The sequence below is a fragment of the Apodemus sylvaticus genome, chromosome 1 (assembly GCF_947179515.1).
Source record: "Apodemus sylvaticus chromosome 1, mApoSyl1.1, whole genome shotgun sequence".
Lineage (NCBI taxonomy): Eukaryota > Metazoa > Chordata > Mammalia > Rodentia > Muridae > Apodemus > Apodemus sylvaticus.
In genome coordinates, this window is record NC_067472.1 from 172,944,339 (window position 1) to 172,970,797 (window position 26,459).

A 26,459-nucleotide genomic window follows, 5' to 3' on the forward strand; every position below is an offset into this window, starting at 1 on the left:
TTTTTTTTTGTTTTGTTTTGTTTTTTTTTTTTTCAGAGACAGGGTTCCTCTGTGTAACCCTGGCTGTCCTGGAACTCACTTGCAGACCAGGCTGGCCTCGAACTCAGAAATCCGCCTGCCTCTGCCTCCCAGAGTGCTGGGATTACAGGCGTGCGCCACCACCGCCCGGCTGAGTTTACTGTTTTTATTCAAGTGAAACAGGACAATGAGAATGAATCTTGGATCTTAAACATGCTGTGAAATTTACAAGGTAAATTAAAGGTGCAAAAAAATCATCCTGAGTAAGAGGAGACAAAAAAAAAAAAAAGACAAAAGTGCGGTCTAATCATTTATAAGAGGCTTTTATCTGTTAAGTATTAATGCAGCAGGATAAAATTCCCTATAGCTACTGGTGTTAGGTGTAAAGTTATGGCCTAGGAGAGTGAAGAAATGAAGCAGAAAAATGAATAGATATGAATGAATTGGATGTGAGACTGGAGTAGGAAGATCAAATAAAAAATGGAGAGAAGAGGGGAATACAATATGGAATATGTGAATGAGGAGCTATATAGAGAGCTCATTTGAGGAGTTGTATTTGCAAACAAGTACAGTTGAAGTTCCTTAAAATATGTACATATGTGTAAGAAAATATAATTGGTATCACCAAGTAATATTAAATCAGAATGCCATTTCTGCGGAAACATAGGAATCAGTCTATCTCAAGATCTAGCTTAACTGATCATGGGAATATATTCAAAGTATGCATCATCCTACTATTGGGACATTTGATTAACCATGTTCACTCATGCTCTACTTACAAAATCCAGAAACTGGAAACAACCTAGTTGTCCCCCAACAGAAAAATGAATAAAGCAAATATAATGCATTTACTTAATAGAATATTAATACTCAGATATTAAAAAAGATACCATGACATTTGCAGACAAATATATGGAAATAGAAACCCCAAGTAAGGTATAGAAATATTAGAAAGATAAATATTGTATGTATTTGCTTATATCTTTATATTAGCTTTTAAATAGATTACAATAAAGATACACACTGTAGTGGTTAGGAATAGAGGAAAGGACTAGGCAGTCTCATTGATCTGCATGGGAGGATAGAATTTCTGGGTGGACTGAGCCAAGGGGTATAAAAATATGATGATCATGGAGGAGGGAGGGGAGATGGAATTGAGGGAGGGAATGAGGACAAGAACAGCTAGAAATAAAGGCAATTGAAGAAGCAACATGGAAACTTGATGCAATTGAAACATCTTATAATATATGAAAGTGATCCCAATGAAGTTTCCATATAGTGAGGGAAATAGAATGACACTGGTCATCTCTGGTCAACAAATGAAGCTCAGAGTACTTGGACTGGATTTTATGAATATGAGATGATGGTTAAAAAGGTGCAGTAGAATCTCTCCCCCCCCCACCAAAAACAAAAAAAAAAATAAAAATAAAAATAAAAACAAAAAAGTCAAAACAAACAGGCTGTTGATAATAGGTTGCTCTGCAAAAACTGACAGCAAACTCACACTGCTCCAGATAGCACAGCACAACTCATCGAACATGGAATGGTGGGACAGTCCATGTTGCACTTGTTGGAGGTTCCACATGATTAACAAGCTCCCTTCAGCTACATATGTGCAGGGCACCTCAGTTTATGCCAGGCTCACTCTTTCAACCACATTTTTCTTTTCTTTTATTGAGTATTTTCTTTATTTACATTTCAAATGTTATGTCCCTTTCTGGTTTCCCCTCCTTAAACCCCATATCACATCCCCCATACTCCTGCTTCTATGAGGTTGCTTCTCAACCTATGCCCCCACTTTTACCTCCCTGCCTTGGTATTCCTCTACACTGGGGCACTGAGCCGTCACAGGACCAAGAGCCTTTCTTTCCTTTGATGACTGACAAAGCCATTATGTGCTACATATGTGTCTGAAGCCATGGGTTGCTTCATGTGTACTCATGTATGCAAATGCTTACATGAACACTAAGAATGAAGCAGGAATCATGGTCTAAACAAATCAGTACTGGTCATCTGCATATAGATGAAAGCTTTCAGTTTAGTGATTCTATGTGACTCCTAAGCAAGTGACTCTCTGATTCTTGAATGTTCTCTTGGAACTTTTATTTTACTACTCTCTTTTCTTCTCCAACTTCAGCATGATGCTTTTTTAAAAGTATTATTATATTATAATATATATATGTATATTTATTTATTTTATTATATTTTGTTGTTATCTTATAGAAAAATATTTAATTTTAGTGACAGGCAGATAAGAAGTAGATCTGGATGAGAGAGGAGGTGGTAAATAATCTGGAAGAAATGGAGGAGGGGGAAATATATTCAGAGTATATTGTGTGAGAAAAGAATCTATGTTCAATAAAAGGGAGACACACTTTGTTTCTTTGGTTTCTTGAGACAGGGTTTCTTTGAGTAGCCCTGGATGTACTAGAACTCACTCTGTAGACCAGGCTGGCCTCCTATTCAGAATTCTGCTTATCTCTTCCTCCATCACTGTCTGGCTTGAGACTAACATTTTAAATGAACAGATAACATAAGTAAAACAAAGTAAACTTAGCAATAATAAACATTAAAATATATGTACTGGAGAAAGCAAATCTACCTGCTTAGTCACCTACTGTGTAAAACAATAACAACAACAAAAACAAGAACAGCATCAGCAACAGCAACAACAACAACAACAAAAATCCCAGTACTGGAAATAATGATAAATAGAAGACGTGAGGAATTCAAATTTTAATCTTATATGTGACTGTATGCTGTTTGAAAATATAAAGAAATGGTTCCAAAAACACTGTGTCCATGGTGAAATAAGACAGACCATTAATTTGTGGGAAAGGTGAGTGTTCAGAGGAAAATATGTACAATGGGTCAACAATGTAAGTCGAGGAAGATTTCAGTATCTAGAATGTGGGATTTCAAAAGGAAATGCAACTAATAGCAATGCTTAATTTTTTAATCAGTGAATAAGAGATACTCTCTAACTTATCTCCAGTCTTTTCCCATTGGCTTAGGTACAGCAGACTCCCAGGACAATCTGGAAACTTGTTTGTAAGCCTGTATTTACCTGTCTCGTTGGAAATCTCATTGTCTGCACAGGGAGTACAATCAAAGCAGCATACATCCTTGCCTTCCTGGACAGCTTTCCTGAATCCAGGCCTACAGCTTTCACTACACACAGACCGAGGAATGTAAGAGAAATAAAAGCTATTAGCAAATACCTGGACTTCTTTGAATACTTTGAGTAATAGAGAATTTGTAAGTATAATTGAGCAGTTAATTTTCAAATTACATCAGCTTACACTTACAATTGAAGCTAATGGTTGATGGTATTACTAATTTTATCAGGTTTGGGGTTACATGGCTCACATGTTTAACTCTTGGACCAATTCCTGAAAACATTGATAAGTATAGGTGTTTGAAGTAGTGGACAAGGAAGTAATGCTATTCATTCAGATTTAACTTGTCTTTATGCTTATTGGCTGCCAGGGAGAATGTTTATGGTGAAAGTGGTTGTTAATGTTGACTGACAACTTTACAGGAATTGGATTCATCATAGAAGTAAATCTTACATATCATTATGAGCAGATTTACACATGCACTTACCTGAGATAAGAAAAACCACCACAAAATCGAGGTCAATATTTCACTGGATACTGTCACACACAGAAAGAAAAGGTGACAGAAGTGTGCAACCACATTCTTTGATCTCTAATTTCCCTCTAATTCTTCTCTATGAATATGTTGTCATCACCTCCATTGGCTTTTAAAACATCCTTTTCCCACAATATAATGAATGCTCACAGAGTCAGCGAAACAACCTGCCCCCCTCAGTTGCTTTTGTGGACAATTTACATGAAGTAGCAAGTCAAGCATTACACACAGACACACACTCACACTCACACACACACACACACACACACACACACACACTTGTCATGCAATTATTCCTTTTCAGAGGCTTGGAAAGTAAAATGTCACTTTACTTAATGTAATTTCTTCATCTTGGTAACAAAATGAACCTATCAGTGTTCTGAGGCAGTAACTAATAGACACTCTTTTTTAAAGAAATGCTTGGGCATTAACAAAGTTAAAATAAACATATCCATTCATCCAAACAAGGAATAAGTAATAGTTATATTATATGTTAGTTATGTTATCTGTTTTTATGTGAAGATTTTTACTGGTAATTCAAAGTTTATTGGTACTGAGTGAGAGTCCAATGATCATGACATCCTGAGAATTACCTTAGTTTTTATGAAAGGTCAGAACAGTAAGAGAAGTCACAACTCACCGTTGTAAATCCCATAGGCCATTGTATCATCTGTTCAAATAAAGAAAACTGTAGACCCTGGTGAGCACTTAGAGAATAGCTTCCCACTTTCACCTTTAATCCAAGACCACTTGGGAAATTCCAAAAATTAAGAATGTCATAATATGTGTCTAAGTTTCTTTCTGCATCAATTACTGTGTGTCCTCTCACATGACTTTTCTTTACCATTTTCTTTAGGAAAGGGAGAAGCTAAAAAAAATGCAAAAATAAACGTTTTAAAACAGTTAAGATAGTAAATGATTTTTAAAAACACTACAAATAATCTCATCTGAAACAGCCATGTGCAATGGAAATGGTGAAAGTCATGAAGCCAGGACAGCTGTTTGTCATATTTCCAGCAAAGGTAAGCCAAATGCTTGGGTCAGTGTTATTCTATTTCCATTCTGGTTTTGGTCTCTGCCTCTTGCATTATTGGGAACTTTCTGCATTATGATTCATAATATGTCTTTTCCTGAGAAAATCTTGTCTAAATTTTTAGGAAAGTCATAAACTTACTAGTCCTTCTGATTTTTAAGAAAATAATTTCATTTGGCTCTATTTGGAAGTCTTCCTTATGTCCTGGAGATTGTGAGAAACACAGATAAGCACAAAATTAGAAATTTCTAAGTGAGGCAGTGACTCCAGCAATCTTCTTGATTATCTGCCCCCTAAGCAAACCCAAACATTATAGATGGAACAGATTAAACTTACAAATATTTGACAAACTCTGACTGGCCAGGAGAACTGGTAACTGAATCTAGACCTTTTTTTTTTTTTTTACTTTCAGACTTAGAGCTGTCTGAAAATGTAGTTTAAGCATAGGGCATCGTATTTGGTATACTAGTTGAGTATCAGAACTTAGTAAGTATTAACTAAATTTAGATTGACTAAAATAAACTTTTACTATTTAAGAGTAGACATGATAAAATGATATAAAAACATTATATATTAGTATCGCCATTCATGAAACAACTAGTTCAAAAATTTTCTGTTTGTCTGGAGTGCTTTAAAAGTGTAAACACTCTCAGCCTAAAAGCAGAGAGAAGAAGGTTTATGGGACATATGGGGAGGGGGGATCTGGGAAAGGGGAAATCATTTGGAATGTAAACAAAGAATATAGAAAATAAAAATATTTTTTCAAAAGCAGGCTACCATGTAATATACTTGCTTTGGTGGGTACATTCCCTAAATTCATTGAGTTGATGATTTAGATAAGATAATAAAAATAAAATCTATTCTCATTGTTCTTTTCTAATTTTGACTGAACCCCAAGATGTGTTGAAAAAATCAAAACCATGTCTGGAGACAAAATTATATTATCTATATTTCTTGTATTATCTTTAGGGTGTCTTTCTTCTGTGGAATCCATATGAATGATGAACCAACCTGGCTGCTAGTTAGACAGAGACTTGTGATTCCCCTTATAATCATGTCTGGGTCTCCTCTCTCACAGACACATTATCTTCTCCTGAGAAACCCTAACAACTCACAGTGTTGGCCCTGGACCTCATTCTTTTAAGCCCACATGATAAGAAAAATCATGAAATCAAAACAACCCTGAGATTTCACCTTACACCAGTCAGAATGGCTAAGGTCAAAATCTCAGGAGACAGCAGGTGTTGGCGAGGATGTGGAGAAAGAGGAACACTCCTCCACTGCTGGTGGGGCTGTAAGATGGTACAACCACTGTGGAAATTAGTCTGGAGGTTCCTCAGAAAACTGGACATGAGACTTCCAGAGGACCCTGCTATACCTCTCCTGGGCATATACCCAAAGGATTCCCCAGCATGCAATAAAGACACCTGCTCCATTATGTTCATAGCAGCCTTATTTATAATTGCCAGAAGCTGGAAAGAACCCAGATGCCCCTCAAAGGAGGAATGAATACAGAAAATGAGGTATATTTACACAATGGAATACTACTCTGCAATTAGAAACAATGAATTCACAAAATTTTTAGGCAAATGGTTTGATCTAGAAAATATCATCCTAAGTGAGGTAACCCAATCACAAAAGAATATACATGGATTGCAATCTCTGATAAATGGATGCTAATTAGCCCAGAAGCCCTGAATACCCAAGGCACAAATTGCATAACAAATGACTCCCATGAAGAAGCATGGAGAGGGTCCTGATCCTGGAAAGGATTGATCTAGCATGAGAAGGGAATATAAGGACAGAGAAAAAGGAGGGAGGTGATTGGATAAGGGATGGAGAGAAGAAGGTTTATGGGACATATGGGGAGGGGGGATCCGAGAAAGGGGAAATCATTTGGAATGTAAACAAAAAATATAGAAAATAAAAACATTTAAAAAAAGAAAGAAAAATCATGAAAGGAGCTTTCAAACATACTGAGTAAATGAAGGATACTTAGATTGAAGTGCATTAAGTTTCAAAAGGCTCATTCTATACAATATAAATCTTTGAACTGAACACAGCCAAGACACACAGGAAACAATTTACATGGATTGAGCTAATTCATATTTCTTTGATAAGCTAACCCTACCGATGCACTTTTGGAATATATTTAGAATTTCTGTCCTTAAAGATAGGGCCTGAACATCTTAATTATACTTTAAAGTAATGCTTCACTGTATAACCCTGTGGTAGTGCTCAGGGGCATCTTAACGCTAAGATCTACTGCTCTGTTCTCTTCTCTGAGAAATATATACAGGACATTTCAGCTTTTCACATTGAAGATATTATGAACAAAACTGTGAGGCAAATTGTTAGATGAATTCAATATTATCTCAAGTTTTTCTCTTGTTTCTAGCATTCCATGTATAAATAACACTTACTTGGGATTTAACATTGACCTCTAGACAGAGAAACAATATTCACTCCTTTGCTTACTGACAGCATAGCCTAGAACAAATGATGCTCAATTTAATGCCTTCATAAAAAATAAAAATGCCACATGGCTGACATAAAATACAGGAAGGGATATTACCTGCCAGGGGGAGAATACCATATCTTCTCCATTGGCATATGGTTGGGTCTGTATTTGTTGAAGATTCATCTCATGGAGACTATAGGCCACAGCATACACAGCATTGTATATATTGTAGCCTTCGTCACTCATGGCTGGATCAAAAAGGTGTCTGGGAAGTAAATCCAAAGAAGCATTGGGTTGGCAGTTCTCCAAAAGTTGACAATCAACTTTAGAAAATGAGCACTTGAAAAACAAATACCAAAACTTAGGAAGATAATCGTCATCTGGGTATTTGTAGGGATTAACTGTTTGGACAAAATTCATAAACTCAACCATCTCTTCATGGTGGTGTGAAAAAATGAGACTTCCGTGAAATGACTCAACCATAAAATAATCAGAATGGGTATCAACATCCCATGAAGAGTTTAAGACCCAGACTTTCCATGTCACTAACAGATGCACAATATGTCGCATTAAACCTTGTACAGAAACAATATCTCCATATATAACTATCACATTTGCTGATGATTTCTCAATCTTCTCCATATTTTTCCATAATGCATTGGAAAATGCATTCCATGTCCCAGAGATCATTTTCAAAAAGGCTATACAGATGCCATGGCTCTCCATATTTTCTCTCAAGTCTGATAGAATCTGAGTCCCTCTGTGGTCATCTGGGAGGATCAGACCAACCCAGGACCAGCTGAAATGAAGCATCAAAAGAACTATGGCAAGTGACAGAGATGTGTTCTTGGGGGCCATCTGATAGAGAGAATTAAACTGACTTTGGTCATTCAAGATAGAATCGAAAGGCCCAAAAGTGAGCTGAAGAGATAACCAAATACATTGGCATCAGACAAAATCTTAGTCCAAAATCCACAGATGGAAACAGTCAAGATCAAGATTGTCATGTCTTGTAAACCCATTACATTTTCCTACAAAAATTGCTGACAGGTCTCTAGTTGCAAAAATGTAGCTAGTCTTACCCACCTCTCCTTTCATTCTATTTTAAGTAATGTGATTATGGAAATAATATAAAGTATTTCCTTATTTTTCTTTGATAGGTTACTAAGTCCAATGCCCCTATTTTAAATTTACAGACACCTATAATGTCAACAAAGGATGCTTGTCTCCTAGTTGCCACATCCTGTTCCTCACCTGAGGTATTTTGTAGAGTTTTAGAAGTGCTCCAATGTGGGCAGATGCTGACCATGATGGCCCTGTGAGTACAACAGGTGACTTTTTCTTGTTTCCACAGTCACAATTAGGAAGGGGATATCTTATCCATGTACGCCAAAGAAAGACACTATAAAGAATATTCTTTTCAGTATATGGCATATTATAGATATCATATCCAATAGTAGTATTGGGTAGAAGATGAGGGTTTCTGTTGATCTCCTCAATGGCAAACATGAGAGCCAAGACAAACTGGTAGTTCTTAAATATATACCTGCACAGATTTCACAAAATTACACAGGAGGAAGCCATAGATCATACAAGATTTCTATTTAGTGCAGTGGTTTTATAATGTAAATGCCAATGTTTCTATTAAATCACTATTATAATATCGTCTCATGAATAACTGGCATCAGAATGGAAATTTTAAGCAGATGAGGTTAGTAATGTCCTACACTTATCAATTATGGTCTCTAGGACTATGCTTTATCATCATATTGCTTTATTCATGTTTCATGTATGGAAAAAGGTCTTTGAATAAAGAATTAGGTTCTGAAAAACATCAGAACTCTTGCTGTTTGAATCTTTGACTTTCAGTCTCTACAATTATCTCGTTTCAATCACCCTCTTTTCTATGAAAATATTCATCTTAAAATTAGCATAAAATTAATTCAAATAATATATTCCCACAAGTGTCATGTTTGTGACTTTTTCATAGGATGGTCTGGAACACACTATATAGAACTGGCTGTTGTGGAGTAATGAAGAGCTTCCTGGCTCTACTTCTAATTGATGGGATTAATTTATGTGAAACCACACCCAAATTTATTTTACCTTTGTGTGTGTTTATGAGTTATGTGTGCCACTTTTGTGCATGTGAGGTTTTGTGCAGGTATGTTTTCATCAGTTTCATGAACTATGAAAGCAAGACAGAAGGACATCCAGGGTCAGTCCCAAATGTCCACATGATTTCACATGCAATCTCTTAATGAATTGTTTAATTATTGACTCACAGACTAACTTATTTGATTGTTTGAGACAGAATCTAACAATGTAGCTTTGGCTGGCCCAGCACATACTCTGTAAACAAATTTGAACTCGAAATTATGAAGACTTTCTACCTCTCCTTCCCCAGTGCTCCTGAGAAGAGAAAAAAAGAGTATCATGCAAACTGACTTTGCAGTTCCTTTATTGTTTTCAGCACATAAGCCTTCTACTCTAGCCAGCTAACTTGCAGGATTCACATCTTATTATTCTACCTTCCATATAATTGTTATCTTTGTGAGGTCTGAACTCAGGTCCTCAAATTGAATCTAGAGCAGTTTATCTTGTAAGGCAGCTGTAGATTTGTCTAATAACAATGTGATAAGAGAAAAAATAGACCATTAATGATGCCAAAACCACACATACAGTGAAAGAGCTTTGAATTTATTATCTAAGTATGCTGTTCCCAAAACAGTTTCCTCAAGCTTGTATTTAGCAAATAGTTCTTCAGTTGGTTATAAAAATATTTCATAAGACATTTTCAGGGTTTCCACAAAAAAGCAGCATTATATTTTCTATATATAGGGAAGGAGACTATTTCTCCTCTAAATATACTTGAAAAGAAAATAAACAGGGCATATTTAGATGTAGAAGTTTCTGCATAATTTTGTCATTTTTTAATATTTTTTTTTAATTTTCATTTTTGTCCTTTCCTTTTTTTTTTTGCTTTAATGAATGTTTGCATTTCTGGTATTTTTTTTTTATTTCACTACTCCTTCTCTAAAGTTCCTTTTTCCACTCATGTAGCTCCTGGTATGGCACAAATGTGACATGTATGATGAGTCATAGAATATTCACTTTGTTCCTCCCTTCTCCATACCTCTTTCCATGCCATGATGTGTGTTTCTTTTAAACAATGTGGATATTTCTAGTAACATGACACAAAATTAAACAAAAGATTTCGTGTATATCACAATTTAAAACAAATATGTAAGGATGTGCTCGTATTTATTAGGATGAAATAATGGCAATCACAGAACTCATAAAGAGCAGAAAAGACTATAGACTAAGACAGGAATGGAAAGAGCAGCAATGAAAATATTTTAAGTAAAAAATGTATTATAGAGGAAGCTGAGGAGGAGGGTGGCCTCATGGGAAGACCAGCAGTCTCAATATACCTGGATGCCCAAGATGTTTCCAACACTGTTCCAACAACCAGGCAGCATACACCCACTGATATGTCCAGAAGAGGACTGCCTGGTCTGCTTTCAGTGAGAGAAGATGCGCCTAACCCTTGAGAGAAATGAGGTCCCAGGAAGTGGGAGGTCTGGTGGGATAGGAGAATGGGGGTGGGAAATTCTCTAGAAGACAGGGTGATGTGGTATGGGAAAGGGAGTATTTGGGGGCAGACTTACTGTAAAGAGGATTAAAGAATAGTAAAAAAAAAAAAGGAATTCTTAAATCAAAAGCACTAGAATGACAATTAGCCACAATATGAGTATGTACATTTCAGTAAACTTCCATGAAATCAGAATAACCATTCTCATTCACATTAGAAAGTCAAATATCATACGTCTTTCATACTCTTTATCTAGAATATGTATCAGGAAGATACAAGATTGGATCCTGTAGAACTTGATGGAAAGTCTCCATTTCTGAGGACACTACATACTTGACTCACAAAACATGGAGAAATCACACAGTTATTTACCTACTTTACTTCTCCTGGCTAGATTTCATACTGTTGTAAGATGCTATGAATGCTACCAAGGAAAATAAAATAATCATTATTCTCACCAAGATGTGAACCTTGAGGGATATAGCAATGACTGGGATTATCTGATAAGCCATCTGGTACTATACTGGGCATACACGTTACATGTGGATCCAAACTTTGTCTGATTTAATATAGGATTCACTCCATAGAATAGAAAACATGCATCACACCACAAAAATGGCAAGACTTTGTGATAAGGTAAGTCATAGATCCACAGGGATAACTTAATAATCTTATTATGTGAAAGTACAAAATTAACCACTAATGACTTATCATTGTACCCATGGATTAGCACATCCATCAGCCAGCCTGATAAATTCTTTTTTATACAAAATGACAAATAATACATGAAGTAATGGCTGATCATGGTACAGATTATAATAGACTATGCCGTGCTAATCCATAAATGTGGGTTAGATATCATACTCCTCCCAACAAGGTGTTGACAGAAAAGAAGTGGGAAGATTGTGAATCCCAGAAGCTCTGGATAACCGCAAGAAAAGAATATTTTCAGTCCTCAAGAGTTGCACATTTGAACCGAGCAGGATTATGAAAGCATGTACAAGACTATGTGTACTCATTTAAATAAGACACAATACCAACATTGATGAAATAGGTATAAAATGCCACCCTGAGCCAAGATCCTATTGAGATTAGGGAGTTACTGGGTGAGCAATACTCAATTTCTTCACTGTTGTGACCCTTAGGAAGGTTCTAGTGACAATAGTGCTTACAGAACACAAACTGTACTTGACTGGAAAAATGAAAAGAAACAAGTTTCATAAGAGAATAGGGGTCAAAAGAAAGGATATTAGATGATGGGGTGGTGTGTATTTATATGGCTAAAATACTTTGTGTGAAACTTCTAAAAAATTAAATGCATTTGAAGGCAAAATTAAATTTATAAAAGTATATGTAATGAAAGCATATTTTGTCAGAACTGTTAGAAGCAAGATATTTTTGTTAGTAGACAGTATAGATTTAAATGCATACATATATAAATATGATATCTATCATTTTGGCTATTTCATACATGTAAACAAAGGCTTGCAAAGAGACTATCCAGTGTAATCACCACTTCATATTTTATGATGAAGCAGCTCAGGGGAATCCAAGCTTCCCAACATAAAGCAATGACAAGGGGATAGGGTCTTCATTTTTAAGATTTATTTTAGATTCATATTTTGAAAAAACAGAGTATGTTATAAATATGTACAATTCATATATGGTAATTAAAACTCTTTAAATGCAACAAAATCTTACATGATACTTTATCCTATTTTCATTAAGTGAGTTTAAAATATGTTTTATTGATTGATTAAACATTCATTTTAATATTTTTAAAGAATCTGCTGTTCAGGAACATGTATGTTCTTATTTGCTTATGATGACTAGATTTTTTTCTTTTTTCTCACTTCTTTTTTTCTCACCACATTATTACCCTTTGAGATCCATGCTCTCTCTTTGTTTCTATCTCTCTCTTTCTCTCATGTGTGTGTTTGTGTGTTTAAAAAACATTGATAAAGAATCAAACACCTCTTTCAAAAAACAGGGAATTTGAGTTTGATGGTACAAACCAATAATACCATTGTCCAAGAGGCAGAAGCAAGTAGACCTCTGATTTACAGGCCAGCCTGGTGTACATAGAAAGTTTCAGAATGGCCAAGACTACACAAGAAATCCATGTCTCAAGAAATGAAAGAAAGAGGAAAGAAGCAGAGAGAGAGAGACAGAGACAGTCAGAGAGAGAGAGAGAGACAGACAGACAGACAGAGACAGAGACAGAGACAGAGAGACTCAGAGAGACACAGAGAAAGACAGACACAGACAGAGACAGACAGAGACAGAGAGACAGAGAAACAGAGACCCTGACCAGAAGCAAGATGGGGAGTATGGAGGAAAGATTTTATCAGGTGACTGGCTCCATGTTATAATCCATCCCTGAAAGACACATCTCTGGAAGACTTCTGGACAAAATATAACACAAGGCCAATATGTGGAGGCAGGAGATGATACAGAGGACACAGAGAGATTCTATATACTGGCTTTCTCATAATGTATTTCTCAACCTGCTTCGTTATACAATTCATGATTACCAGCCTCAGAATGGATTCATTCACAATGGGTAACACTACAGTTTATCCTACAAAATATCCACTCTCATGGGGATATTTTCTTAGTTGATGGTTCCCTCCTTTTTGATGAATTTAGCAGGTCTCAAGTTGATACAAAACTTTGCAGCATATTTAGTTTACATTTCTTCATTGCTGTTCATTATTGGAGGAAGTCTGTACAGGTACTCCAATAGGGTACGAGCCTGCACACAGGAGTTGATCCACTGGCCAAGGATCAATACTGTTTACTGGTTTGCTTACTGTGGCTTGCTAAGTCTGCTTTCTTTCTTTTAAGGCTGATTCCTTATACAAAGGAAGTTTATTAAGAAATATAGTGTATTATATAAAGTTTGCAAGGGAAAATGTGACAATCAGCAGAAATCCATCATACATGAGGAAAAGTTATCAGGAAATTAATCAAGAAATGTTGCACAAAGGGAACTCAGGATATCTCCAGTGCTCAGAGACACAGTGGCCTTGGGACAAATAACTGAAGCCCTTCAGTAGGGGGATGAAATGAGTTTCCAAGATCCAAAAATCACAACTTCCTTAAAGCCCAAGGTCCAGGCCATTACTGGCCTTGCTAAGCATATTCCTGGTTTTAGACAAGGAATTATATCTCTATTCCTGGGGTCAGAACCCCAGGAAAAGTCTCTCCTAAGGCAAAGACACTAAACTATTACATTCTTTGCCAAATCAGTTCCTCCTCCTTACCCTAGAGCCCCAGAGAAAGCCTTGGATTGGTATATCTCACAAAACATCTGCTTTCTTATGGAAACCAGGACCACATTTGCCGTAGTAGAACTCTACCCACAATGGTCTGGGCCCTCCCACATCAAGGAATGTTTAAGAAAATACCCTACAGTCCTGCCTTTTGCTGATCTTATTGAAGCAATTACTCAATTGAGTCTTCCTTTTCTCCGGTGACTCTAGTTTCTGGAAAGTTGACATAAAACTAACCAGCACAACAAAAAATATGAGATAAAAATCTATAAATGTTTTAGACAATATGAAAATATTATAAAATTGATAATAATAGTTTAATAAAAGTATAGGATAATGAAAACTCAAAAAATAATCTTAACAATAGGTTACTTGAAAGATTCTTATTGGAATAATAACACTAACAACATGCAGAAAAATCTGGAGAAATGGTCAGAATTCTGAACAATTTCTTGTATTATTTCTAAATGTTTACCACATCAGATAACTTACATTGTAATTTAGAGAATACTTTATGAATTATTTTCTTATTCAATTGGAGTAGATAAAATTAAAACATCATACAATTCAATAATTTCTTAATCTCTTAATTTAAAAGAAAATTAACCTACAAAGTTCTAAATATTTTCTACATCTATTTCTGTAATCTATATCTATTTCTGAAAGTGATAGTTTGAGATACGTGGTAGAAAATATCCACAGTGCTGATAATGACTTCTATCATCACTCACCTAAGCAAAACAAGGCAAAATCTCATAAATCAGAGTGAGTGGTACACACTAGAAGGGCTGCTTGTGTTTCTCTTTCCTCCTGTGCAGGAAATTACCTTTGTATATCAAAGCTTCTTTATTAATTATCCAAAGAAAAGGGAAGCTAGAAAGCACAACCCAAGGGCCAGTTAAATAATAAAGTGTAGATGACAAAATATCAGAGAATACACTAAAGCAAACACCACAGTTGTACATCTCAAATAAATGAATACAATCCCATTAACTGATAGACTTCCAGCAAAGGATTTAAAGAATATTCAATGACCATTCTGACTGTGTAAGTAACAAAGTTCAGAGAGCTGCAATTCATGGAAGTAGAGACCTCAATTATAATGCCACAGGCAAGAGTGGAAAAATGGGCTCATGATAAAGATACACTTAGGGATAGAACTATTTTCACTGGGAATACACAGAATGGTAAATTAGACAAAGCAACTTTGCATCACTTTCAGACACCAAAAATATGTCCTAGAAAACTTGCAGGAGCTACATTTTTTATTGTTTTACTTGTGAAAATACAGTACAAATGTAACTGTATATAGAAAAACTGTCTGGGAATTGTATGAGACAAGTTTGTTGTTGGACCGTGGTGGCACACACTTTTAATCAAGCCCAGCACTGGGGAGGCAGAGGCAGGCAGGTTTCTGAGTTTGAGGTCAGCCTGGTCTACATAGTGAGTTCGAGGACAGCCAGGGCTACACAGAAAAACCCTGTCTTAAAAAAAAAAACTAAAAAAAAACTTAAATCAATACATGATTGTTAATATATTATAGTGAAAATACTCTTTTCCAGTAATGCATCACTTTGATTTTATTTTTGACTATATAAAAATTGACTATAAAAATGAATAATTTTATAGGATAAAATTCTGTCAGTTATCATGCATAAGCCAGCTACTTATGGCTCATGGGTCAGAAAGTAGTGTCTTTCCACATATGGGCCTGTTGCTAAATGATGTACAAACTACCACATACATTGGTGCCTGGGCTGCTGAAAGTAGAGAAAAGAGGAAAATGAGAGGAAGAATAGGTCTTAATTATAATGAAATTGGATGATATATACCCTGCATCCAGTGTTCTCAGGCTGCTAGGCATATAACACATATCTGTGATGTCATTTAAGATGTGATCTTTAAGCAATTGTGTCTACCATGAATTAGATCATTGAGATATGAATTATGGCATGTAGATATAAAATCTGGGGGGCTGGAGAGATGGCTTAGAGGTTAACAGCATTGACTGCTCTTCCAAACGTCCTGTGTTCAAATCCCAGCAACCAGCAATTACATGAAGAAGAAGAAGAAGAAGAAGAAGAAGAAGAAGAAGAAGAAGAAGAAGAAGAAGAAGAAGAAGAAGAAGAAGAAGAAGAAGAAGAAGAAGAAGAAGAAGAAGAGAAACAGGCTGATATCTTAGTTCCAGGCCAGCCAGGGCCACAACCTGGCAAGATGGCTCAGCAGGTACAAAGATGCGTGCTGTCAACCCACATGATATGAGCTTAAAACCCAAACCTCACAGTGGACTCAATTCCCACAATTTGTCCTCTGAAATGTACAAATCATACCACACAAAATAAAATATAAAAAGTTAAAAATTAAGATATAAAATTTTGGATCTATGGCCATCTTTGCTGTGTTAGTCTCAAATTATATATTTGTCAAGACCCCAAATATCTCATGAGTTGTTCCTTCTGAACATTCCTTCATTTTTGTTTTACTTAGCACTCCACCTAGGATTTAACAATGACACAGAGTTGTCACACTGAGCACAATACACATTCATAAGTATGTTTTCTTTCTTTTTATCCATTTTCTTCCTACTGATTTTCTCATATGTTCACAGACATTTACAAGCTCTATTTTTCTATTTCATGGTATTTTTTCATTGATCCATAGAGATTCCCGATATATGCTTTGGGTAGGCACACTCTATTTCCTCTATGAAGGGAAAGAACTTAATTCTTCCCTTTACTTTCTGAAGAAATCAGACTATTCTGAAGCTGTTTCTTAAATTCTGAAGCAAATTTCAGAAAAGCTTAAAACTGCCTCAAGTGGGGATCATCTCAGATAGAGTATTTTGTGAGCACATACATATGAAGGAGGAAAATCGCTATCAACACAAATGGTAAGCAGATAACCTTTTAAAATTTGTCTGAGAGTAAAAAAGTTTAGGACCAAAAAAAAAAAAAAAAAAGCTCAATGATATGAAATCAGGAAATATAAACAAAAAGCTAGCTAGAACAGAAATTGCTTGCAAATTTTAATTTTTGCAGTTCTATTCAGAAATCAGCTGGGTGTAACATAGTCAGCACTTGTCACTCTCACAACATTCTAGGCACACATGAGTGTCTTCACTCAATTACATCATCTCTTCGTTCAGGAGCACATCTGGCCTTCAAGGAAACCCAGCAGTTCAAGGTCATAATTAGATTAACTTATCCATACTCTGAAATCCTAACATGGAAAATATCCAAATTATCTGGTGTCATATACATGATAAACAAAAGATTGTGGATATTAAATAACAACAGGGAAAGCAAAATGAACAACAACAAAATCATAACTTTCCCTTCTAAAGATGAAGAGAAGTACACAAGAAAATATACTTTAAGAGATTTGAGAATGGAAGAGCAGGATTTTGAAAAAAACTAAAGGAAGTTTTAACCCCTATATTTACTAAGACATAAGAATTCTGAATTCTTAGAATGAATAATTGTACTCACTGTATATGAAGATCTTGAAAACTGTATGGCACATATTTATCAGGAACTTTGTTGCCTGTGTATACAATATGAAGAGGGAAAATTGCACCAATTGTCACATCTCCATTGTGGTAAAAATAATCATTGCTTGTTACATAGCATTCATTGTCTCTAAAGGCACACACAAAACTGAGAATATACAGGAGCCCCAAAATAAAAATCCAGAACATTCTATTAACATATATATCTGCTCAGCCAAAAGACTGATGGATACATATCTAATGACGCCCAGGTTGTATATATTTAGTTCACATGTTTGTGAACATTTTGTTCTTCTGACTGATAATGAGTGCAGCTGTAACATTAATCACCCACAAGTTCTTAATGACTCTTTTTCCACAGATAATCAGAGTTCTGGGACTCTTTCTTCCCTTAGGCTGTGCATGTGAGGCTCTGTGTTCTATTTAAAAACAAGTCAGAAAATATGCTTTGGATCTTCTACTCTAGCCAGAGGCACCATGATTTCAGCTATGTAGACACCAGGAACTAAAGGACCAACTTCCTTACTGGGCTGTTTTGACCAAGTTTGAAACTTTTAATACAAGTTTGACTGAGGAAATCATGCTACCTCAGAGGTTGCAATGGTAGATGAATTGGAAGAAGGCCTGAAAATGTACATGATATTCATGCACAGGACAAAACAGTGGGCCATTCTGTCACAATCAAAAGACAACTTTTGGATTTTATTCTTCCTATTTACTGTTTCTTATCTCAGAATTTTCTTCTATGATATATTTTATCTGCAGAAAATAATGATGTCTGCACAGCAATTTATTTCTTATTTTGGAAAAGCTAATAGTCCTGCTACATTTCTCACTTTCAAATTACCTATTTAATTTCAATAAAAAAACAATTTAACTGTTTATTTTTTGGTGTGAACTGTAGCACAGGAAGAACATGGATGAATTTTCCAAGCAGATTCTTTGTTGGCAGATAATCATAATACTTAAATACATGGGATTGAGGAATTGTCCTGGAAACAGGACCTGGCATCTATAAAATCTCTTTTGTTCTTAGCATGTTATGACAAAAATCATTATTAAAATGTCTGAAGTGAGTGACTATGAAAATGCAATCTCTTCATTACTGACATAGATACCATAATCTGAGAAAAATAAAAAATTCTATTGTTAAGGGTAAACATTTAGAAAATGAATTAGGTAGAGAGCAGAGGAGACTGCCTGTGAAGAATGTGGTCATGCCCTGACTTTTAAGGTGAAATTGTGTAGCTCTCATCCTCATGTACACATCTCTAGCAGGAACAGCATATGTTGACATTATGCTTACCCTTATAACTATCAATTTCTATGTTATGAGAGTAAATTCAAAGTTTTAAATTTATACTTCCTCAAAACATCTATTCCTCTGGGTCTCATTTAAAACCTCATACAATGACAAAACTTGTAGATACTCCAACTGGCACACCTAAAGAATCTGTAGGCCCACACATGGCACAGAGTCATAGATTGGTGCAAGATGCCTTACTAGCATTCTTAAGGTGCTCTATCCACATTTGAGTCCCAGAACCATTTCTCACTATTAGAGGAAAGTTTTTGAAGATTCTTTTTTCTAACTATTGAAAGAAAGGGGCTTAAGCCATGAAAAAGAATACCTGAATTCAGACTATATCCTTAAATAGTAGACACTGTAAATCAAGGCCCCATCATTATAGATGAAATTGTGGCTCAGCATTTAAAGCTACTAGCTGCTCTTGCAGAAGAGTTGGGATCTCTTTCCAGCAATGAAATTGTAGCTCACAGCTATTGGTACCTAAAATTTAGGAAATCAAAAGACTACTTCTGGTCTGGAAAGACCACAGGCATGCAAGTATTTCACAACCTTATATGTGGGCATAATTGCAATGCTACAAAATAAAAATAGTAAATTGCTCAAATCTTTCCAAAGCTGCTTTGAATTGCCCCATTCTGAACAATGTAAACACTTCTAATGAAAGATCAAAGTTTATTTTGGAAAAAATTGCCATCCCCTCAAAAAAAGCACGACCCAAACATTTGTATATTCCAATGCAGAAATGACATTATTATGTTTTAACTAAAAATAAAAAAAAAATTGTATACATGAAAAACCAAAGTAAGAATTTACCTACCAAAATTAAAAATCCCATGGAAATGATACAAGGAGACTAATAGGAAGAAATTACAAAGAATTTAATAGAGTGACTTTAAATATAGTACAAAGTAAAGGACAATTAAATAGGAAATTCAAACTTTGATATGAACATATAAGAATTTTTCAAGAAAACCCAACTGAATCTATTCCCAAAGGGAAAACCTAATAAAGCAAATACAAACCTCAGTGTAATGCCACTCTAACAACATTGATGTTATAAACAGAAAGTTGAGGACAGAAGACCAAGTAAGGGTGAACTGGATCACCCAGTAACAGGCATTGAGAAACTCAAAACTGTATATGAAGGGAGCATGATAGAGTTTGGGCATACAAAGAAAAGACCAAATCTCATAATTATGATCAGCACAAGAGGAGAAGAAAAATTGGCAGACTGCATAACTGCCTCCAGTAATGGTATAGACTAATCTCAGAAATGCCAGGGTTACATTGGCACAAGGGGAAATTTCCTATACAGAATTCCATTGTCTCATGCTCTGTGATCAAGATCTGATAAATGGGACCTCATGAAACTGGAAAGCTTCTGTGAGGCAAAGGATGTAGTCCATACGACAAATTAGCACCCTATAGATTGTGGAAAAAGCTTTACTAACTATACATCCAATAGAGAGCTAATATCCGAAATATATAAAGAACTCAAGAAACTAACCACCAAAAATCCAAACAACCCAATCAAAGAATGAGTTATATAAATAACTAAGAATTCACAACAGGGACTCTTTAATGGCTAAGGAATACCTAATGAAAATTTCAAAGGCCTTAGTGGTCAGAGAAATTCAAATCAAAATGACAAAGCCAAGATTCCACCTTATACGAGTTAGAATGGCTAAGATCAAAACCTCAGGTGACAGCACATGTGGCCAAGAATGTGTAGAAAAAGAAATACCCGTTCACTGCTGGTTTTATTGCAAATTAGTACACCCACTCTGGAAATCTATCTGAACGTTCCTCAGAAAATTGGAGATATATCTACCTACAGACCAAGCTATATCACTTTGTGGAATATACCCAAAGATGTCCCACCATAGTGGAACATGTCCCGCAAGGGCACATGTTCCACTATGTTCATAGTGGCCTTGTTTGTGTTAGCCAAAAGCTAGAAACACAACAGATGTTCCAAGACAGAAGAATGGGTACAGAAAATGTGATTCATTTACACAGTGGAATACTACTCAAGCTATTAAGAATGAGGGCATTCTGAGTTTTATAGGCAAATGGATGGAACTAGAAAATATCATCCTGAGTGAGGTAACTCAGACCCAAAACGACATGCATGGTATGTACTTACTAAGTGGATATTAGCCAAAAATGTGCAGAATACTGAAGATACAGTCCACAGAACTCAGAAAGGTTAACAAATTGAAGGGCTCAAGTGAGGATGCTTTAGTCCCACTTGCGAGGGAAAAGAAAACAATGACTGGAGTGGTGGAAGGGAGAAAAGTACATGTGTGGGAAAGAGGACCAGGAGTGGAAGACGAGTACATGATTTGGTATTGGGGGGCGGGGGTAGGAGGGAAAGGACTGAAGTCCTGAGGGACAGCCGAAATAATGGAAACAGGGAAACACAGGAGGTTTAAGGTGGGGAATCCTGCAGAATATACAAGAAACCTGGGAGGAGAGAGATGTTCAGGATTCATAGGGAGGGGCCTCAGATGAAGTTCCCTCCAGTGGAGGGAAGGAACTTGTTAAGCTCATGACCCACAGAAAGACACAGCATCAAGTGTCCTGTGGTTGCCACACTACAGTCAAAACTCTTACCCATAATTGTTCCTATCTGAAAGAACTACAGGGACAAAAGGGAGAAGAACTTGAGAAAAATTAGGTCCAGTTACAGACTCAAAGTGATTTCCAGCTCAAGGTTAGACTCTAAGGCCTGGCAGTCACAGAAAAGACTTTACTGAATCTGCCCTCTGAAAGACCCATCAAGCAGCTAAGAGTCAGACACAGATAATTATACCCAACCAATGGGCAGAAGTTACTGTATCCTTTGGTTGAATTAGAGAAAACCTGGAAGAAGCTGAGGAGGAGGGTGATTCTCTAGGAGGATTAGCTGTTTCAATTTAGCTGGACCCCTGAGGTCTCTTAGACACTGGACCAACAACTAGGCAGCATACACCAGCTGTTATGAGGTCTCCAACACATATACAGCGTAGGACTGCTGAGTCTGCGTTCAGTCAGAGAACCCTGACTGCACCTAAAACTCAAGAGACTGGAGGCCCCAGGCAGTGGAGAGGTCTGGTGCAGTAGGGAGTGGTTGTTGGGACATCCTTGTGGAGACAGGGGTTGAGGGGAAGGAGGTATGGGATGTGGAACAGTCAGAGGGTGGACTGGGAGGAGGATAAAATCTGGAATGTAAAAAGAAGATTAGATAAAACTAAAAAATAAAAAATAAAAGAAATGCCAGAGTTAACAGACATATGCCATGTGGATATAACAGAAAGGAGGAAACTGTTAAAACACTGAAAAGGACCAAAAGCTGAAGAAGTACAAATGATTGTGGACTGGCGAGAATGACCTTGTGAAAATGTCTATCTTACAAAAAGCAGGTTATGTATTCAATGTAATCTCCACAAAATGAGTGGAGCAGAGACTGAAAGAAAGGCCTCCCAGAGACTGCCCCACTTAGGGATCCATCCCATTTTCAGACACCTAACCTGGACCCTATTGCTGATGTTTAAGTACTGCATGCTGATAGGAGCCAGGTATGGCTACCTTCTGAGAGGCTCTGCAAGAGCCTGACCAATACAGATGTGGATGCTTGCAGTCAACCATCTGACTGAGCTCAGGGACCTACCACTTTGGAAGAACAGCAATATCAACCAACCAGACCCCTCAAAGCTCTGTCTTGGACTAAATTGCCAACTAAAGAATATACATGGTGGGATCCATGGCTCCAGCTGCATATTTAGCAGAGTTTTGCCTTATTTGGTATCAATGGGAGGGGAGGCCCTTGGTCCTGTGATGACGCGATGCACCAATGTAGGGTAATGCTATGGCAGTAAGGCAGGAATGGGTGGGTGGGTTTGGGGACAATCTCATATAAGCAAGGGAAGAGGGGGTTCAGATAAGAGATATGAAGAGTGGAAACTGTCAAGGGGATAACATTTGAAATGTAAATAAATAAAATAACCAATAAAAATCTAAAAAAAATATACTGCTAGAGGCATCTCAATTACCTGTTCAACATTAAATTCAAGATTTATCATATTAAAAACAGTATGGCACTGTCTAAAATTGAACTCACTGGCAGATGAATTAGAACTGAGGACACACACAAAAATTATACTTCTACGGTCATATCTTTGACAAATGATATGACATCCTTGCACAAAGCTCAAGTCCAAGTAGATCAAGGACTTCAAAATAAAACCAGGTACATGGAATCTAATAGAAGAAACTGTGGGAAAGAGCCTTGAACTCATTGGCTCCGGGAAAGATTTCTTAAACTGAACCCCTGTAGCTTAGGCTGTAAGATCAAGAATTGATGAATGGGACCTCAGGAAACTGGAAGGCTTCTGTAAGGCAATGGGCATAGGCAATAGGACAAATCAGCAACCTACAAATTTGGAAAAAAATTTAACTAACCCCACATCCCATAGAGGGCTAATATCCAAAATATATAAAGAACTCAAGAAGATAACCACCTAAAAAAACCATACAACACTATAAAATGGTGTATAGAACTAAACAAAGAATTCATGACAGAGGAATCTTGAGTGGCTGAGAAGCATTTAGAGAAATTTCCAAAGTCCTTACTGATCATGGAAATGCAAATCAAAATGACCCTGAGATAACACCTTACACAACAGCTAAGATCAAAACCTGAGGTGATGGCACATGTTGGCAAGGATGCGGAGAAAATGGAACACTCCTCCATTGTTGTTGGGATTGCACACTGGCACAACCACTCTGGAAATTAATCTGGAGTTTCCTCAGTAAATTTGAAATAAATCTACCTGTAGACCCAGTTATACCACTCTTAGGCATGTATCCAAAAGATGCCCTACCATGCCACAATGACACTTGATCCCCTATGTTCATAGTGTCCTAAATTCTGATAACCAAAAACTGGAAACAACCCAAATATCCCACAACAGAAGGATGGGTACAGAAAATATAGTTCATTTACTCAATGGAATTCTCAGCTACTAAGAACAAGGATATCCTGAATTTTGCAGGCAAATGTATGGAACTAGAAAATATCATCCTGAGTGAGGTAATTCAGATCCAAAAGAACATGCATGGTATGTACTCACTAATAAGTATATATTGATCAAAAAATACAGAATACCCAGGATAAAATCCACAGAACTCCAAAAGGTTAACAAGCCAAAGGGTTAAAATAAGGATACCTTAGTCCTACTTGGGAAGGAGAAGAAAGCAACCTTGGGGGAAAAAGAGAGGGAGGAACATTGGTGGGAAAGGGAACAGGGAGGGGATGGGGGAAACATGACCAGGTACTGGGGGTTGGGGAAAATGACTGAAGTCCTGAGAGACAGCCAAAAATCAGCTCACTGACAATGGATTAGAACTAAGGACCCTCACACAAATATCACACATCTACAGCCATAGAGTCATTGACAAATGATGTGACATCCTTGCACAAAGCTCAAGTCCAAGTGGTTTAACGATCTCTATACAAAACCAGGTACATGGAATCTAATAGTAGAAAAGTGTAAAATAGCCTTGAAGTCATTGCCACAGGAGGAGATTTCTTAAACTGAACTCCTGTGGTTTAGGCTGTAAGATCATCAATTGATGAATGGGATCTCAGGAAACTGGAAAACTTCTGTAAAGTAATGGACACCGCCAAAAGAATGAATCAACATCCTACAGATTTGGAAAAAAATTTCACTAACCCACATCCTGTAAAGGGCTAATATCCAAAATATATAAAGAACTCAAGAAGGTAACCACCCAACAAAATCAATCAAGCCAAATAAAAATGTGGGTTAGATCTAAACAGAAATTCATAACAGGAATCTCGAATGACTGAGAAGCACTTATAGACATTTTCAAAGTTCTTGGGGATCATGGAAATGCAAGTCACAATGACCCAGTAATTCTACCTCACACCAATCAGAATGGCTAATATCAAAATATCAGATGATAGCACATGTTGGCAAGGATGTGGAGAAGAGGAATATTCCCCCATTGCTGATGGGATTGAAAACTGGTACCACCACTCTGGAAATCAATCTGGAGTTTCCTCAGAAAATTTAAAATAGATCTAACTGTAGACACAGCTATACCACTCTTAGACATGTATCCAAAAGATGCCCTTCCATGCCACAGTGGCACATGGTCCCCTTTGTTCACAGGGGCTTTATTGCTTATAGCCAGAAGCTGGAAACAATCCAGATGTTCCCCAACAGAAGAATGATACAGATGATGTTGTTTATTTACTCAATGGAATTCTACTAAGCTATGAAGAAGAAAGACATCCTGAGTTTTGCAGGCAAATGTATGGAACTAGTAAATATCATCCTGAGTGAGGTAATTAAGACCTAAAAGAACATGCATGGTATTCACTCACTAATAAGTAGATATTAGACAAAAAAGTACAGAATACCCAGGATACAAGCCACAGAATTCAAAAAGCTTAACAAGACAAAGGGCCCAAGTGAGGAAACCTCAATCCTACATGGGAGGGAGAAGAAAGCATTCATGGGGGAAAGAGAGAGGTAGTAACATGGGTAGGAGAGTTAACAGGGAGAGGATGGTAGAAACATGATCAGGTATGGGGGAAAGAACAAGACTGAAGCCCTGACTGCCAGTAGAAAATATGGAAACAAGCAAGTTCAAGAGGTAGGAGTTTAGGAGACCCTCTAGAATGTACTAGAGACCTGAGGTGAGAGAGTCTCAGGACTCATACCTTAGAAGATATGCCCCACTGTGGGGTAAGAGAACTAGTAGAGTCCACCTCCAGGAGATAGACAGGGCATCAAGTGAGAGATGGGGTTACCATTCCACAGTCAAACCTCTGACCCATAAGTATTCCTACCTGAAAGAAATGCAAGGACAAAGATGGAGAAGAGCCTTAAGAAAAGGAGGGCCAGTTCTAGTTCCAAAGTGGGATCCAGTTCAAGGGGAGGCTCCAAGACCTGATACTACTACTGAGTCTACAGAGTGCTCACAAAAAGGACCTATCATGACTGCCCCCCAAAAGACCCAAACAGAAGCCAGAAGATACAAATATTTACACCCAACCAATAGAAGCTGCATTTGTGTTTGAATTAGGGAAAAACTGGAAGAAACAGAGGATAAGGGAGACCCTCTAGGAAGACCAGAAGTCTCAATTAACCTGGACCCCTGAGATCGCTCAGATACTAAGCCACCGATAAGACAGCATACATCAGCTGATATGAATCCCCCAACACATATAAAGTGGAGGATAGCTTTGTCTGTCCTTAGTTACGGAAGACATACATAATGGTCAAAAGACTTGAGGCTCTAGGTAGTGGGAAGGTCTGCTGTGTTCAGGATGTGTGTGCGAACATGCTCTTGGAAACTAAGAGGGGTAGGTATGGAATGGAAAGGGGTTGGGAGAGCAAACCTGGAGAGCTATGAAGACAGACTGTAAAAAAAGTATTAAAGAATTTTTAAAAAGACACAAAATAAATGGTGGTGCCACATTAATTTCTAGCATTAAGTAATATATGCAGAATCAGTTTAATTGAATATTTTATTTATTTACATTTCAAAAGTTTTACATTTCCCAGTTTTCCCTCCAGAAATCCCTTCTCCA

General features: G+C 36.9%; 1 protein-coding gene across 1 annotated transcript in view; it reads right to left on the reverse strand.

Moving 5' to 3' along the window:
• LOC127694608 (vomeronasal type-2 receptor 116-like) overlaps nucleotides 1-17,733 on the reverse strand; it is a 41,140-nt gene extending 23,407 nt beyond the window's left edge. The window contains exons 1-5 of the mRNA XM_052196178.1: nucleotides 17,525-17,733; nucleotides 8,421-8,712; nucleotides 7,281-8,087; nucleotides 4,312-4,540; nucleotides 3,086-3,208 (exon numbers count right to left, since the gene is read on the reverse strand). Coding sequence (XP_052052138.1) covers nucleotides 3,086-3,208; nucleotides 4,312-4,540; nucleotides 7,281-8,087; nucleotides 8,421-8,712; nucleotides 17,525-17,733 — 1,660 coding nt within the window. The remainder of the gene's footprint in view (nucleotides 1-3,085; nucleotides 3,209-4,311; nucleotides 4,541-7,280; nucleotides 8,088-8,420; nucleotides 8,713-17,524) is intronic.
• Nucleotides 17,734-26,459: the final 8,726 nt, after the last annotated feature.